The sequence below is a fragment of the Phycodurus eques genome, chromosome 7 (assembly GCF_024500275.1).
Source record: "Phycodurus eques isolate BA_2022a chromosome 7, UOR_Pequ_1.1, whole genome shotgun sequence".
Taxonomy (NCBI): domain Eukaryota; kingdom Metazoa; phylum Chordata; class Actinopteri; order Syngnathiformes; family Syngnathidae; genus Phycodurus; species Phycodurus eques.
The window spans coordinates 24,762,512-24,778,749 of record NC_084531.1 but is presented as its reverse complement, the minus strand read 5'-3'; the positions used below and the strand labels follow the sequence as shown (position 1 = coordinate 24,778,749).

General features: G+C 39.9%; 1 protein-coding gene across 3 annotated transcripts in view; it reads left to right on the top strand.

The window, feature by feature from the left end:
- The window catches only part of hip1 (huntingtin interacting protein 1), a 48,831-nt gene that overhangs the window by 4,423 nt on the left and 28,170 nt on the right, over positions 1-16,238 (top strand). The window contains exons 1-3 of one of the 3 annotated variants that reach the window (XM_061682627.1): positions 6,072-6,330; positions 6,436-6,526; positions 15,275-15,338. In XM_061682627.1, the coding sequence (XP_061538611.1) occupies positions 6,197-6,330; positions 6,436-6,526; positions 15,275-15,338 (289 nt within the window). In that variant the 5' untranslated portion in view covers positions 6,072-6,196. Of the gene's footprint in view, positions 1-6,071; positions 6,331-6,435; positions 6,527-14,676; positions 14,705-14,828; positions 14,953-15,274; positions 15,339-16,238 lie in introns of those variants that run through there. The other 2 variants (XM_061682629.1, XM_061682628.1) reach the window with 2 other exon arrangements.

Below are 16,238 nucleotides of genomic sequence, written 5' to 3'. Positions count from 1 at the left end.
AGGTATATTTTTATGTCTATGGGAACTATTGTAGGTAGTAATCTTTGGACAGATGAACCATAATTAGAGCTTGTGGAAGGCTTCTGGGGCACCAGTTCCGCTGCTGGGGTATGCATTGTGAGCTGCTGAGTGACATCACATTGTGTGTTACAAAATCAAGGCCTTAAAATTAGACTACCAGCCTCTATAGTCTCATTATTCAAGTAGTTAACTCATTTGCTCCTGTAAGTGTGCATGCATGTTTTGGCTGTTTGCGACATGTGGGTGCCCTGCTTTCGTGTACAGTAATGACCATGCATATGTACAAATAATGAACGTTCAGCTTTTGCGAAATGATTCAACATTTTTTTTTTTACCCAAGATGCAAAATGTATTGAAACAACATTAATAAAATCAGTAACAAAAATAATTGAAACCAGAAATTTGCTAATGAGTTGACTAAATGTCTTAAAAAAAACGGGAGTTGGACACTTCTCCGCTGTTCATATACTTGAAGTCTTGAATCTTCAATTTAATACTTTCTGTACAACACAAATGTATGAGCATGTAAGCGAAATCAAACACTGTTCTTCACTCGTAAATTGCAAGATATTAAGAATTTCAAATAGGAACAAATAAATAATTATCTGCAAGTGATGAAAGAATGTACTTCAAACCTTCTCTAATCTCATTTTGATGCATTAAACGGAGAGAAATTAGGGTGTTGTTTATACATATTGCAAATCGTGGACACGAGCCCGTCAATTAGAATAAATTCTGATTCAGTAACATATGCACGGTGGTGAGAAGAACATTGGCTGGTGAGCATGTCATAAATCTGACAGCGAGTTTGCATGTACATTACATTTATGTGCTGAGTAAGAATTACACATTTAATAGTGAATGAGGCCCATTGTCTGGACTCTACTTCTCCTTGTGTTTACATCCTGTAAAATTACAGATGGATGAACCACATATACGCAGAAAACGAGCATGAAAGAACAAGCCCTAAATGTACTGAGACAGCAGAAACGGCAGGCAGTGATGGTGGCCTCATTGCACTAACTGGACACAGAATAAAAGCGCTGGACATTGGCAGGTCAGTTTGTGCAGCATAGTGAACTGAAGAGTCTCTGGTGACAGTAACAATGGCTCTGCCTTGCAGATTGTTTGTACTTATCTGTGCTTGGCGCTACTGTGTAGCATAAAATTAGAATATATATATTTTTTTCAACCCGTAATTATCATAATAATAATCTATTTATTTAGTACATTATAAAAGTCAGTTTTGTTGTCAGAAAAACAGACCTTTTGTAACGGTATGAATACAATATGACTTTCATCTCAGAGGAAAGGAATATTAAAAACATTTTGGCTAGTCTCTAGCTCTATTAAAGAAAAAAAAGTTGTTTATAAGGTCATCTTTTGATTTGAGTAACAGACAACACAGACAGACAACACAGTTAGAAATATATTAAATATATATTATATACGGTACAACAACTGCACCAAAAATTTAATTACCGGCACGTCCACATTGAACAACTGCTAGAAACAACTTATTATGTGCCCCGGCTGCCAAGCAGCAGAGGTGAAAGTTGTCTTTGCATCTGGTGTCAATGCATTGTAAGTCCCTGATCATCGCCTCCACGTTAATGAATAAGCTACACTTCTTACAAAAGTGTCACAAAGGTAGGACATGGAGTGGATAGGCGAAGACTATGTCAAAGCCAATTGCTAGCTATGGTTACAAGCAGTCGCAAAACATCAAAATAAGTGATTTGGTGAAACAATCCACTTGTCACATACTGTAGGTCTGGCTGGAACCACATTTTTGCAGAGAGTAACCAACTTTGAACAACAAAATATCAGGCCAATTAATATGTTTAGAGATATAGATATAAAATAATACACGTCCACACAGGACACTGCGTCTGAACCGGAAATGAATTAGAATCTCACTGCAAACGTCACTTCAGAACATGGGCAGTATATAAAAGTATATTATTATTATTAATAAATATTTGTGATATAGGATAACCTTTATTAATCCCACAATGGGGAAAGGTGCATCGTTTCAGCAGCAATTGTGGATATAGAAAATATAAATAGCTAATCTAAATAGCTTGCAAGAGAAGACGTAATGACATATTTTCTTCTTACATGTACTTGTACAAGTACATTGCACATAATTGAAACCAAAATTAGTGTCCATATATAAACTATCCAATTCAGTCTATCAGCCATGTTATGTTTGTTTGCAAAATAGAGTGCCGAGTTTTCATTTTGACTTTTGAGATCTGATTAATCTGCTTGAATATATTTTTTTAATTGTTGTTGTTGTTTTGTTACCAGGGTTGAAAACAGAATTGGCAAAGGTGAATTAATCCATAGACGCAGATATTTTTGATGATGGAATGTCGAAATCTCATATACTGGTAATTTGCAAGTACTGGTACTTTTTGCTGCAACTGCGCACACCATTACAAGGTAGATGCAATAAAAAAAATTAATTTCAAATATTGAAGCCATAATTTATTAACGATTATGACTCTCGCACGGAAATGTACTTGACAAAATTTGGCAAATATGGAAATTCAGACAAATTTGGACAATTAGTTCTGCAAGTTAATTTTCATAGGTTGGCAGCTCTGAGTGTTTTACCGTGACATGTCGCATCTTTGCCAACGTGCTGAGAGGGCCAACTTCAGAATTATAGCTTCATATATTACTACATTGGACATCAATGCCATTTAAGCTTTTATTTTGAAGTTGCCCACGGTGCAGGCCCTGAATGAAGCCTTAACCATACGTGTGCCCCCTGGTGGCTGGTTAACTAGTTTGCGGACACTGCTACAAATGAAGCACTTTTCATATGCAGCAGTGCCCGCATTTTAAATGGAAAAAATCTCCGACGATCAGGTTCATTTAATTGTGGCAGCGAGAACAGTGATCACGATTAAAATTTGATTAATTGTGCAGCCCAAGCTTAGAATATTTTACCTACACTAATAGATGACAAATAGGTGACAAATCCCACATCCCAAAAACACGCATGGAAGGTTGATTGAAGACTCTAAATTGCCCATAGGTGTGAATGTGAGTGCAAACGTTTGTTTGTTTATATGTGCCCTGCGATTGGCTGGCGACTAGTTCAGGGCGTACCCCACCTCACGCCCGAAGATATCTGGGATAGGCTCCAGGACGCCCACGACCCTAGTGAGGATAAGTCGTACATCAAATAGATGGATGGAAATAAATTAAACGTTAAATAAAACCTTATATATAAACCTTATATACAAATAAAATTGTGATGCTCTGTCTGATGGTGTTATGCATTGCCAGTTTATTATTTGGCTTTTTTTCACAGCTTGTTGCTTACAAACCTGATATCCAAACCCAATCTCAGCAATCAACCAAAACATGATTTCATTACCTATCATAGGTTAGTGACAAGCACATCTTTGTTGGAGGACTTGAAACACTGTTAACTGCACTGTTAACTGGAGTAACATATGCTATTTTGGGTTTACATCTTAACAGAAAATATTTTATTGTTTTTTTTTTATAATTGAAGCCATCTTTTCGGTTTCTTCTACCCAAATCATGCCATCTTGAAAAAAAATCCCACATCAACAGTGATGTTCTTGGACAGTTTGTCTTTTTTTCCTGTGCCAATTTACTTCTGTGGATTATGCCCAGATACCTTTTGTAATGCTGTAAACGTATTACTACTTATTTGTTTTCACTATTGTTGGACTTTGCTTCACAGATGATAGGGAGTGATAGTTGAGGCCTTCAGGGAAGAGATTTGGCTGTGTAGGAATACACAGTGGATATAAAAAGTCCCCACACCTCTGCTGAGATACCAGTATTTTTAGACGAAGATAAATAATTTCAGAACTAGATTTCTGGCAAGTGTTGGGTGTTGGTTTTTTTTTTTGCATGTGAAAAAAATCTCCCATCTTCTTCATACAGTGCCTTGAAAAGGTATTGGCCCCTTCTCAAATTCTTAGATTTTTTCCCCACTTTGTTTAAGGTCATCAAACAAATGTAAATGTCAGACAAATATAACCCAAGTGAACTTAAAATGTTGTTTTTAAATGCTGATTTCATTTATTAACAAAAAAAACCCTATTCAAAGTTACCGGGCTCAGGGTGAAAAGGTAATGGCCCCCTAAACCTAATAACTGGTTTAGACTTTACACCAATCTGATCGGCTTGATCGGTATTGGCCAATAATTAGCATTTTATGCTGATCGGCTATAATGTCATAAGTCGCCGAGCCAATCAATGACATGGCTCCGCAAAAGAAATTTACTCAGCATCTCCATCGTGTACGTTATATTTGAATCCAAAAGCTAGTTTACTTTTAGCCTTGTCGCGTGTCTTAATCCATCCATCCATTTTCTGAACCGCTTCTCCTCACTAGGGTCGCGGGCGTGCTGGAGCCTATCCCAGCTGTCATCGGGCAGGAGGCGTACACCCTGAACTGGTTGCCAGCCAATCGCAGGGCACATATAAACAAACAACCATTCGCACTCAGTCACACCTAAAAAAAAAAAAAAAGAAAACCCACGCAGGCACAAGGAGAACATGCAAACTCCACACAGGCGGGGCCGGGGATTGAACCGGGTCCTCAGAACTGTGAGGCTGACGCTCTAACCAGTCGACCGCTGTCTTGATCTAGTACTGTAAATATTTGACCGACAATAAAGTTATTTAAAAATAAATAAATAAAACCGCTCTAACCTGGTTAGCACATCTCCCTCACAGTTCTGGAGTCCGGGGTTCAAATCCCGGCCCCGCCTGTGTGGAGTTTACTTGTGTACTGTATACTCAGTATACAGTACACAAGTATACACAGTAAATGAACAAGTCATTTAAATAGACACAATACTCCAGCTTGTGATCGGATCGGTGATCGGTTATAGGTTTTTTAAACTCGCTGATTGGCCTCAAAAATCCTGATCATGTAAAGCCTAAACTGGTTTGCCATTCTCAGCAGCAACAACTGAAATCAAGCGTTTTTTTTGTTTTTTTTTTTATAACTGGCATTGAGTCTTTCTACTATGTGGTGACATATTGTTTTATGTTTTATCTGAACTTTGTTTGGGGTTAATCAGAGCAACTTTAAATGGTGGTAGGTGTGTGCTGACTCCAATTTAACTTGGATTAAACTGATTGTCTGTACAGGCATGTTTTATTTAACATGTTTATCAAACGAAGCAAACAAGGATGGGTGTGACAAGTTATTTTTCAGATGCACAGAACACATCTAATCTTTTAACCGTCAAACAAGTGTGTTAAGAAGTTAGCCACTTCCACTTCTTAGAATGGGTTAACACTTGTTAATACTCCTTGTTGTAGTTCGTCTGTTTGTCTTGCAAAAGAAAAGCCAAAGAAAAAAGGAAAACGCACGTGCAACGTTAATCCTTTAATAATGGACGAACTGTTGTCTTGTGAGGCTCAGTGTATATACTGTATATCTCTGCCGTGGGGCGGAATCCTTGCATCTCCAAAGCCATCACTTTGTTGAGCCACTAACATTCCATCGTCAAAGATGACAAGCCATTTTCAACACTTTAGATTGGTCAACAAGTTGTAAAAATATGACCAGAAAAAGTTGTTACCATGCCACTTTTTCAAGGTTGAGGATCTCTGATAATCCAGATGGGGGCATCCGTCACCTAGAGTTGCTCTGAATTGAGTTTGTGTTCCTGAAGCTTGCTCTTTCACACAAGCAACTATGTCAGCCAGACAGAAATAACATACCTGCTTGCATTCCCCGTTACAGACGACCTCATACTTCTGAGCTGCCTTGAAGTTGTAAGAATTCTGCCATGCTTACAGGTGGCTGTCCACGTGCAGAAATCATATTGTTACATCAACCTTTTGAGGTCACATTTTCGTGATTAAGAGATGGTGGATATCTTTTCAGGGACAGTTTCCTGTCTACTGGTATGAAGTAAAAGGAGCATCATTATGTCTCTGGAAGCTTGTTTTTGGAAAGCAAAAAAAAAAAAAAAAGCCCCCCCTCTTTGCAGGACCCCTGGTGGGCCCCGGACCCCAGTTTGAGAAACTCCGGGTTTGCGCCATCCTATACTCTGCAGCCTCCCATGCTGTCGCAAACACAAGCGGGCAATTTGCAAAAGAAAGCTAGCACCGAAGTCTCGCCCCAAGCTGTGGAGAGACATGCTGGCGGCCGGGATGTGAAATGTGCGGCGGTCGTCCTCGCTGCTCGAGCCCACCGCAGCTCGTCCGCGGTCGCGTCTTGTGTGGAGGTCCCGGTCGAGGATTTTCGAGCTCGCCGAGAAAGAGCAGGAACGCCGCAGGAAGAAAAGGAAGGAAGTAAGGACAGGGAAGCATTTTAATACCAAATCGGGACACATGCTGAGCAAAACGTCGCGCTCCTCCACCTCCCCCTTCTTCTCCCGAACATATTTGTTGCCTCAGCCGCCTCCCCGCTCCTCGCGTTCGGATCAAGCCAGCAGATCTTCGACCCACCGCTGTAGGGAGAGAAAGCACCATGGATCTCAGTAAAATTGTAAGTGTTCAATGGTAGACGCATTTTGATTAGATTACAGACCACAATAGAACGGCGATGTTTTAGAGGGGGAGGTGGTGGGTTGGTGTGGAAGAAATCGTAGAAGGTATTCTCAGTGCAAGTAGCGACTTGTTGTCTTCGTGTGGCTAAATGTGCCAATGAGAAGTTTTGTACTTTGATTGGAGGGGAGCATGGGGGTCCGCTTAACGATCATAGAAAGGGAACCATTGCTTCAATTAAATGCAAGAAGAGTCGATCATTACAAACGTGCCAAACAGCAGCACAGAGCATCATCCTATGTTATAAACACGAGGTTTTGCTTCTTGAACAGGGTCTTGTTTTGGGTTAGAAGAGGAATCAAATACACTTGCTTGTGGTGTGAGGGGGGGGGGGGGAAATGCTGTCACAAAAGAATGAATTGACAGAAGAGTACAGCAAATAGCCGTTTAATGTTTTTAATTGTGTTCAGGAAAACCAACACCTTGGGTGCCATTTGCCAACTTGTTATAACTTGTTTGAAGAGTAATCTAAAAGCAATATGCGTCTGTCGAGGTGTAAATATTGTACTACAACACACACGCATAGATTCAAGATGTTTTACTGTCATACGCACAGCAGAAATAACGGTTATATTGAGCATTTAAATTCTGGGTTCCTTCCTTCAGTTCAAAATAGCTTTTTTTTCAGGGCAATAAAACAATAAAAAAGGAATTAACTCTAGGCGTACAAAAAAATAAAGTTAACGACATATTGGCGAGAAAAAATAGACTAACTTACATGGCAGTAAAATATGCAATAGACAAGTGGGCTGTGTTCTGAAGGCATTGGAGCAGGTGCATTTAAGAAACAAGACCAGCCTTTCATCGGAAGCATGGATGGGATTTGCACTTGTGGGGGGCTTGGGGGTGTCTGCACACTTAGAACACACCTTTTTCCTTGTCAAAGAGGTGTATTGTAAATATGGGTAAGCAGATGATAGAATGTGAACTTTACATAAAGTACCATGATGCTTATTTTACTAACCAACTAAAAAAATATGTTTTGTGGACGAAATCTGAAATGCCAATATGAGGTGAAGTCCACACACATCGGTGTTGTTATGGCAGTTCATGTTATTGTCAAATAGTTTAGTCAATATAAAACAATTATCAAGGCTGTCTCTCATGGTTATCTATGTTTTGGTTGTTAAGCTTGTCTAGAGATCTTGTGGAATGAAAACAAGTCCAATAAAATGTTGTCGCAGGATTCACAATTCCCATTATGATGCTGATATTAGTAGTGGGTTTGGAGCAGGGGTCACCATCATGGTGCCCGCGGGCACCAGCTAGCCCCGAAGGACCAAATGAGAAAATAGCACACTAGTGCTGGCACATGATTTCCTAGGAATGTTTGAGAAGTGATCATTGAAAAATGTAAACACTAAAAGTATATTATATGAGTGTCATAAAAAGTGTGTGTATATTGATATTTTTATTCTTCGTAGTTAAATAATTGTTCATATTTTTCAGGAAAAATCATTAACGAGCAGTGTCTTCACATCAATGAATATCATTTATTAATAAAATAAAATTAAAGGTACCGTAATTTCTCGTGTATAATGCGCACCCATGTATAATACGCACCCCCAAAGTTGACCTCAAAATTCTGGAAAATCCTTCTAGCTATGTATAATGCATTTTTACAATGTGTGATTTTGCTTCCATATTCCATATGATCAAAACATGAAATATTTTTTCAAATAATTATTCTGAAGTTAAACGCTTTATTTGAACGTAATACTTTTTTATTTACCTCCTCTTATTTTGAGATTCACAGCCCCACTTTTATTTAGTAAATGAGAAAACAGACAATTGTGCTCATATGTTTGATTACCCAGGCAGAATTTGTAAGATGGGTACAATTCTTTCAAGAAAACATGAGGGGCTAGGCGAAACACATTTAATTTTATTTTAATGGGATTCAAATTAAACTGTGAAGCATTTCAAAAAAGCATTATCATTAAACAAAACTTTACCATAAAGAAATGAATGACGGCTGTTGTTCAGTCATCAGTCAAATTAAAAACAAAAAAAACAATATTTCACAAATTCCGATAGGGTATGTAAACGTATGAGCACAACTGTACATACAGTATTTGCAGTCATACGTACCGTACCTCCTGTCATATTGGAATGAAAGTGTAGGCTACACCTTTTTCATAACCTCTAGGTGGCGGCATATTAGAATGAAAGTGTACACCTTTCTCATAACTTCTAGGTGGCGGTGACATTGGAATTAAAGTGTACAGCTTTTTCATAACCTCTAGAGGGCGGCATACATTTATAAAATGTGAGGGTTTCCCCCCCCCCCCATTTTCTCCTATACCTATGTATAATGCGCACTATTGACTTTTGGGGGGAAAATTGCGGGGGAAATGCGCATTATACACAATAAATTATGGTAATTTGAGCAAAAGGGTTCTTTCAGGAGTGTGTCAAACGGATAGCCAGCCATATTAATCAGTACCCAAGGAGTAGCTCTCAATTTCAAAGATTGGTGACCCCTGGTTTAGAGAATGAGAAACAACAGAAAATGGAACACTTCATCTGAGGCAGCACAAAGTACAGTACGAAGTTTCAGAAAGGTTCCAGGACTGGTGTCACAAAAAGAAATATTTTAAATCCAAATGACAAGTTTTACAGCTTTCTCTGTGATGTCTTCATCCACTCCTGGGAGCATTCTTCTGGGATCCTCCGCAGCTCCCTCGTCCTGGCAATCTTGATGTTGTCTACTTCTTCAAAACGGGACCCCTTGATAACTCCTTGAGCTTTGGAAAGAGGAAAAAAATCACACAGAACCAGGAGGATAGGTAAGTAGGGAGGTTGCACGAGCACAGCAATGTTCTTCTCGGCCAGGAACTGACGGATGGTCAGGGCAATATAAGCAGGTGCGTTGTCATGGTGAAGGCAGCCACGAGTTATCCTGTCTATCCTCTTGCGTCGTCTCATCCACTAAATATGGCAAACGCAGCAGGATCTCATTGTAGATATGGTGGTTGATCATCTGGCCCATTTTGAAGGGGAACACCCGTAGGTTGGGTTTGAAATGTATCTTTTGTGACGCCAGTCATGGAACTTTGCTGACAGACCTCATATAAGTTGATATTAGGCTGTTATAGCTATACAGAGACTAGTACACTGAGTCCACTACTTATCAAATGTATCACCTACAACTACTGTTGTGATTATTATAAGTTTGTAATCTTGTAATCTTCCAAAATTAGAGGCAAACTACAGTTTGGTTTATTCATTTAGCATTGCCATGCAGAAAGTATGAAGATAAAGTGAGCGGTAAATGCTGTTGGCGTTGTGAAGTACCGTAGACTGTTGGGAGTTTCATTACTAAACGAACTCAGCTGGTGAATCTAAGCATCATTATTTATAAATGGTATATTCCCAGAAGAGCTAATTTATTCCATAATTTACCCATGTTACATGTCTTTTTACACTTGTTGGGTACTAGTTGGTCACAACATAATTCCAATCATTTCCTTCGGCAAGATGCACCCACACGGTGAGTCTGTGATGGATTGGCCACACGTGATCAGTTGTGGGCTGCATTGATAGTGGCCTGAGCAGCTTCATTGAGCTGCACAGATGTTCCTTTTTATGATGCGTCCACATGACATCATCAGTCCTCCCAGAAGTATAAGAGCTTTAGAGCCGAGGCTTCACTCAAGGCTGCAGAAAGACATCCCATTAGGAGGGGCTCATAAACATGCCACATGGGTGTAGGTCTAAGAGTTTAATTATGCTGGAGTCTGGCCTTCAGCATGTTGATCTGTCTTTAACCAGCCTCTGCTTCTGTCTTCAACTTCAGCTCCCAACATTTAACTTACTTAAAATATTTCGCCAAGTCCTATATGTTTTCTTGCCTTTTTTTATAGGCTCTTAAAAGACTGTTAATCCACTTTTCCCCTGTATAACCAAAATACTTTTAAATGGGTTAGATGTTTTTACAGTGCTTTAAGTAGATGACTTCCTTCATACTTAATGCGCTTACCTTGTGATTAAGTCTAAATCAACATAGAATGTTCCCAAAGTAGAGATGTTATTTCTGGAAAGTGTTGAATGGTATTGCAGGCTTTCCTGTCAATAACGACCGCTGTGATTTTTTTTTTTTTTTTTTTGCAGGTTTCCCGCAGTTTTGGTTAAGTACTCCAAAGCTGACTATGTTTTCCACTACTTTCCTCTTGTCTGTGCCAGGCTTTCAAGAGGTGTGAAGTGACATTCTCGGAGAGTGGATGTTTGTGTCTGATGCAACAAGTCAAATGGTCCTTACACAAGCAACACAGGGGACTCTTGTTCGGAGGAGTGACTTTGAAATGCATTTGAAAATGCACCTTGGCATCAAATAGATTTTTCTATTTATTGTTTTTAATGCCTTTGTGACAAGGACCTTTAGTTGTTGTAACGTTTGATAATGGCGTGTGTCTTTGTAAGGCACTTTCTGCGAGGTTTTAATGTTTGGAACGGCCATGCATGTTGTAACAGGAACATGGGTGTGTTATGTTTGAAAAAGAATGTCTTTAATTTTAAGCCAGCCAAATTTAGCTTTGGTCTAACTTAATCATAGTATAAAGGCGACAGAATTTCTCAATGTTGTTTTACAGAGGACATTTTTAAACCAGTGTCCATGTTTATACAATATGTTTTTGAAACAAATGTTAGGGCAGTTTCGCAACGTCTGTGTTTTATGATATATTTAATGATTTTAATAGTTCAGCACCTGCTTAGTGTAAACCCACTTGAAGCTTCTGCAAGCAATGTAAGAGGGATAGGAGGAAGGAAAAAAGTGTTACACTCTGGTGAGCCTGCCACTGTCTGGGGGGATTCAACACGGTTTTTAGCTTGAGAATTGGAGCAGTGTATTTTTCAGCAGGAAATGGAGGTCAGGGTGTGCCAAGACAGGAAACATGACAGAGCACTTGTAAACCTTTTGAACCACCATTCGTTTCATACAAGATCTAAAAAAGTTGATTGGAAAAAGTGAGAAATGGTGCCTGTCATCCACTGAAGATGGATACAGCTCAAGTACAACTTTAGCTCGTGCGCATGAGCGTTCATGTTTATTTGAGGTTTGAGTTTTGAAAAGGATAACTTTTTCTACTGATGCTTGTACAGTCCAAAATGACAAATGACAATGAAACTCTAAACAATATCTTCCTTAATTACAAATATATTTTTTCTTGGCCGTCAACATGTATGCAATAGTAAGACCATGGAAGACTAATAGAAATGTCACTGCTTGTGAGGTACCAGATACACTATACACACTAAAAACGTAGGCTAAAATTATGATCGTCGGGGATGGGCAAGTCACTGATTGTGGTTCATTAATGCCTGTTATCAGAATCAGAATCATCTTTATTTGCCAAGTATGTCCAAAACACACAAGGAATTTGTCTCCGGTAGTTGGAGCTGCTCTAGTAGAACAGACAGTCAATTTACAGAACACTTTGGAGACATAAAGACATTGACAAAAACAATTGTGCAAAAAGATGCAGAGTCCTCTAGGACTTAGAGCAGTTCGAATGACTAATATTGCAATAGTCCGGTGCAATGACCATTGTGCAAAGGGCGCCGAGACTTCAAGGAGTGTATGCGGTTTAAAGTGACGAGTAGTGGGATCATCTGGGACAATGTTGGTTGTGCAAATGTTACAGATACTCCTCAATCAGTGTGCAAATGGAGCAGATGCTACTCTGGCATGATTGGCCAGTATATGCAAATAGTGCAGCATGGCCAGACAACTACAGTGAGTGCACGAGTAATACATAATTGGCCCCACAGAAATGATTATTATTGGTTAAATTATTGGTTGGTGACCAGTCTAGGGTGTACCTTTCCTTTCGTCCAAAGTGAATGAGGAAAAGTGATATAGAAGTGGTATAGAAAATGGATGGATGGCTGGTTGATTGATGTTGATTCAGTCTAAATTAGTTTTGCAGATCACAAGCAGTATAAAAAATGGAGGGACAGTTTGCAGACCAAAGAGGAACATCCATGCAGACTGCCACTATGGGACTCCATGGGAAGCATAATTCTGTCGAGTGACAGTTCCTGCAAACAATGGTGATGCAAGCAATTTGTTTTACTATCTGAAAACAAAACATGCATTCGAGTCAAATGCCCAGTCATTCTCTGAACACAGGACAGAATGAAAATGTTTTCCCTACTACCTAACCACAAACCTCTATTGCGCAAGCTTTTTTTGAAGAGTAACTCCCTATGATTAAAAGAGTAAGCGTTGAACTGACATTACAAAAGCAATTACGAATCTGATACACTTATACAAAGCCATGGTTGCTTTCCAAACAGAGGAATGCACCGCGTTTCAAGAGATGATTGATCCACGATGCGTATTACTGAGCAGTAAAGGCTTCTTTATACTTGCGCGGGCAGTGACAGCGCTGACGTCACTGCGGCTGTCCCGCTTATAGTTTGCCTTTACACTCGAGCGCAACCCACGTGTGCAGTTTTGAAAATGTACTGCAGTTCACCTCTAAGTCGGGGTGTCGCTATGCCTGGTATTGGCTAGGACACCACAGGGTGGAATTTCCTCTGCATTCTTTGGGCCATTTCTAGTAGCCGTTTTTACTTCCCTTTCCGTAACAAGGAACAAAGCAACAACAATGACAATTGTGATACAGTGTCTGCTAGAACAAATGGACCTAGATAACCAGATGATGCGTTTAATTATGCTGCAAAATCGATCGAGAAGGCGGCGGCGTAGATGGTATGTAGAACCAAGAGGCAAACTGAGTACGTCATCACAGCATATGACTAAAACGGACCAATCACGAGCGATGAACTCCGCGGCGTTCTACGCGCAGCAACAATTTTTGCCGTGTGCGCGTCAAGCGACGCAGAGGGTCAATTCGTCGGTCACGTGATGCAATGCGGGTGTTGTTGGCCGTGTGAGCGCAGGACTATAAAGAGGCCTTAAGTACTTTAATGAGACAGAAATGGCACAATTGGCCAGCTCTGAGAGAGAGAGTTCAAAAGACCTACTACGGACTTGTGGTCGAGTCGTACCATGCAGGCCTATATATTTGCATTTTCAAAAACTGCATGGTTCACAGTTTTTATTTAAAATATCATCAATGTTTAGGTCTGTCACAATTTCTTTAATGACGAGAACATGCAAACTACACAAAGGCGAGGCCAGATTTGTACCCCGGTCCTCAGAACTGTGAGGCAGATGTGCTAACCGTTTTCTCCACCGTGCCAACCCTTTTGCTAATTTGTTTTCTGAAATGTAAAAGTGTCTCACAATTTATGTTTTGCACTTTAATTGTTTCATTTTGTAGGCAGAAGATGCTTCCTCCCAGCACAGCTAGCCTACCATCAGCATATCAATGCCCTGCTTTTTTATGGTCAATCAGGCCTGCCAAGACCAAGTCAACATGCCTTTAAACAGTTGGTTTTACAGCTTTTGGTGGGAAAATATGTTGTAAAAGATGTGAAAGTCGCTTAGAAAGTCATTGATTAAATAATTTTTGTAATTCATTAGTTTTTTTTTTTTTAAGGGATAAGGAATAAACCAAAAGCATGCTGGGAATCTTAAACAAGAAAGTAGAATAACTAGTTAACCAGGGTAAAGCCCCTCTCTTTATCCTTAAAAAAAAAAAAAAAAAAAAGCAACACTACTCACCTGACTGTCTTTTCTCTTCACTTGGATTTGTCAGTTGGACGGTCGGTTTCAGTGTGAGGAGCTAATTGACCATTGATGCCAGTCAGCGTCCACAGCCAATTCAAGGAGTCCTGTGGCAGCTGCCTCTCTTTTTCAACCCAAAGTACAAAGTCTCACTGTGGACTAACTGGGTCATCCTCTTGTGGGAACCAGTTGCAGTGGGTTACCGTGGGATTTTAAATGGGGGTGAAAAAATTTTCAGAATTGTAACACATGCAAAACACATGAAGGCTCAAAGTAATAACAGTCGGTGTTTTGTGTGTGCAAAAGCTGATGGTACAATAGTACTGAGCTTGCTTCTCCCCTTGTGATCACTCTGGTTTACTTCCTGTCCTCACCCCTCACATACTGGCACAAGCAGACTCAGGACATCTGTGGGAAGTGAGATTATGAAAAAGGCCTCCCGTGCTCTCCTGACCTCGGCAGTCATACAACAACTACAATGTAAATGGACAGAATGCCATTTATGATTTATTTTCTCAACTTCACTTTTTACATAATCTTTAAAAACTCTTGTTTATCCATCAGGTTTTTATGTATGATTTATTTTCTTTGCTATTTTGTCCAGTGTAGAAATGCAATACACCACTACCAGACCTCCCTCAATAACACCTTGCCCCCCACCATCACCACCATCACACTTGCCAAATCAACAACCACTGGAGAAAGGATGCATATCAACAGAATTAACGGTGACTTTGATAAGCTGCCCCTTTGGGTATTTGGGTTAAGACGGTGACTGTTCTGGGCAATCAAGTAAGGTAAACTGTCTCATATGTTTAGACATTTTTCTGTCAGCTTTCCACAATCATCAAATGCAGACAAGAGCTCAGTCGGGCCTCTTAGCTGCTGCCTTGAATACCAACTTGGCAGAAAATAGGTCAATCACCTACACTCAAACTTCACTGACTCTCATTGTCTGGGTAGCTGGAAAAGGGAAACCTCTTTTGTGAAAGTTAGGAAATGAAATTGAAAAATATATTTTGGCTGATTTTCATTTCTTCTTCCTCACAGGCAGTCAGCATCAACAAAGCCATCAACACACAGGAGGTTGCTGTCAAAGAGAAGCATGCCAGGAATATCCTCATATTTTGTGTGCATGCTTAAGAGTGTGTGTGTGTGTTTGTGTTTGTGTGTGAGATTGTGATTCCCATGTGTCGTAAGTGTTCTTCAGTTGAGGTCATGTTAGTGCAAGATCAGAACAACATATTTGGAGTACCCTCATCTGTGCTGAAGCTAATTTAATCCTGTGGGATACAAAATATGAGGCGAGACAGAGAGGGGAGCGAGACGGTCGGCGCAGTACTGCATTTCATTCACAGTAATATAGAGCTGCTTCTTATTAAAGTTAGTAAAATAGATTCTAATGTTTTTATTGTCTGGTTGGGTGGACCGAGGGACAAAATTAAAGCTGTAGGATTCTTGCCAGGTTTTTTAAAGTTTGATTTGTGTCCCAAAAAAATAACAGAAAACTGTGATCACTGGTCAGTACAGTGAATAATTAACGCTCCCCTGAAGGTGATTATGATTGTCTATATTAATAATTTAACTGTGTATATATACCACAAACTGAGTCCAAAATATTTAAACAGCATTTCAAACACTTACCAGATATCTTCAAACATTGCTGTACCTTAGAAATACAGTACAGTAAACAGCCGACAGCTCACCATGGCATGCGCATACACAATGTACAGTAACTCTGAGTACACGTCAACAATTGCAGTATATAGCTGTGCAGTGTGTAAAACAATGAACATTTGACTGCTCTGAGGAGAGGAGTTACATGATGCCGACACTCCCTGTGGCGGCCTGTGCTGATGGGAAACTCCGCTGCCTAGTAGGCCGCTGGGCCCGACCGACGTAGCAGTTAGTGCCAGAATGGTCAGTGTTTCAGTTTAAGATTACGGAGCCGCGAACAGTGACAACAGAAATTGGGGGTCGTAGGAAGGTGAAGCAAAGTTCTGCTAAGCTATTG